Source organism: Notothenia coriiceps, unplaced genomic scaffold, assembly GCF_000735185.1.
Source record: "Notothenia coriiceps isolate Sejong01 unplaced genomic scaffold, NC01 NC01_scaffold00033556, whole genome shotgun sequence".
Classification (NCBI taxonomy): domain Eukaryota; kingdom Metazoa; phylum Chordata; class Actinopteri; order Perciformes; family Nototheniidae; genus Notothenia; species Notothenia coriiceps.
In genome coordinates this window covers 1,505-3,067 of record NW_011366257.1, presented here as the reverse complement: position 1 = coordinate 3,067, position 1,563 = coordinate 1,505, and the positions used below count along the sequence as shown (strand labels likewise).

General features: G+C 39.8%; 1 protein-coding gene across 1 annotated transcript; it reads left to right on the top strand.

The window, feature by feature from the left end:
- Positions 1-502: 502 nt before the first annotated feature.
- LOC104961646 (U4/U6.U5 tri-snRNP-associated protein 2-like) lies at positions 503-1,327 on the top strand. The gene is made up of 3 exons (XM_010789972.1): positions 503-609; positions 857-924; positions 1,085-1,327. Exons 1-3 carry the CDS (start codon positions 552-554, stop codon positions 1,310-1,312), a joined length of 354 nt encoding a protein of 117 aa, XP_010788274.1. The 5' UTR covers positions 503-551; the 3' UTR covers positions 1,313-1,327.
- The last annotated feature ends 236 nt before the right edge of the window (positions 1,328-1,563 follow it).

Genomic DNA, 1,563 nt, shown 5'->3' with positions numbered 1-1,563 from the left:
ACAATCTCCAGCTGATAGTGGCTTGTTGTCCAGCTGATCCGGGATGACGGTGTCGGTTGAGAAGTAATCCAATTGTTTGTCCGGTGAAAACGATCCTTAATCCAATGCGATATGTTTCTTATATTGTCCAGTTTCACTCATAAGGCGCGTTTGTATAGATTCTGCCAGAAGGAAAATCAGCGGGGAGGTGCCACATTGCTTTTCTTCCCGACTGCAACGCTGGTCCCGCAAATCAAGCCACAACGTGATTGGTCGATATTCATTGTGGGGGTGGGGGGAGGAGGGGTGTTGGATAGATATAGAGTTGTAGTAAGTAGATAGGGTTCGCTATGATTGAGGTTTCGTTTATGCATAGGGTAGGTTCTTTTAATTACATTTCCTTTTTTATTTTGTGTATTTTATACATTTTGGATTTGCTTGGCGAGCTATTTTTAGAACATGCCCGGCGGGCGACTCACGTTGCCCCTGCGGGCGACTAAGTGAGTGACTTAGAGATTACATTGTGATTCTGATTGATTGTCTTCTGTTCTGCAGGAGATGCTGTGGACTTCATGACGTGGTTCTTGAATGCTCTGCATGGTGCTCTGGGAGGCACAAAGAAAAAAACATGTGAGTCAGAAGAGGATAATCAAAGGGGTTAATAAAAGCAAAACGTGTCTTTAATGCAATCATCAGAAAGAGGTTTGGCAAAAAAAAAAAAAGTGTTACATCAAATGTGAATGTTACTTTTCTCTCTTTCTCTAAGGTTGAATTTACCTTTAGAGTTAGCTTTAGCATGAAACATTTTACTTAAGTTATTGACTGTTGCATATATGAAAATAACCCGGCGTCCTCATTTATCTTTCTGCCCTCTCAGCAAGCATCACAAAAGCATTTCAAGGCTCCATGCGGATCTTTTCAAAGAAACTTCCACACCCAGATTGTGTGAGTTTCATTATCAAAACATGAATTGACATCTTGAATGTGAATGGTTTTATAAAGAATAGTCCATGCTTATTCAAAAATTGTCCGAGCAGTTTTTGCAAATATCATTATGTTTAGAAAGCCATGGTTTCCTTCTCATTGTTTTACTTTGATTTGCCAGACACCAGAAGAGAAAGAGGCGTTGCTTGTGACGGAGGAGTACCAGGAGCAGATGTCAGAGTCCACCTTCCTGTTTCTGACCCTTGACCTCCCAACAGCTCCACTGTACAAGGATGAGAAGGAGCAGCTCATTATCCCACAGGTTCCCCTCTTCAACATCCTGGGGAAGTTCAATGGCAGCACGGAGAAGGTACAGTTCAATAATAATAATAATAATAGACTTAAATAATAAGTGCAAAATGAAACGAGTGAGGAAAAATTGATTAAGAGAAATGTTGCGATGCAGTAATCTTACCTGAAATGCTTTGACGTTTTTTTTGGCCAAAAACTGGTTTATTAAATGTTGACATGTTACAACTAGTGGTGTTAAAGGTGCGGAAAAAATAATTGGGAAACTACTAATTTAGATGGATCCAAAACCATATCATTGCACAATTTGGCATAATGCACTATTTAAAATTGCACACACAGTTTAACTAT

What these genes read in the sequence shown, in the direction of transcription:
- LOC104961646 (XM_010789972.1), top strand. Translation starts at nt 552, where the DNA reads ATGACGTGGTTCTTGAATGCTCTGCATGGTGCTCTGGGAGGCACAAAG. An exon ending in AGGCACAAAGAAAAAAACAT is followed by an intron (nt 610 to 856) that starts GTGAGTCAGAAG and finishes CTGCCCTCTCAG; the next exon opens with CAAGCATCACAAAAGCATTT. An exon ending in AACTTCCACACCCAGATTGT is followed by an intron (nt 925 to 1,084) that starts GTGAGTTTCATT and finishes TTGATTTGCCAG; the next exon opens with ACACCAGAAGAGAAAGAGGC.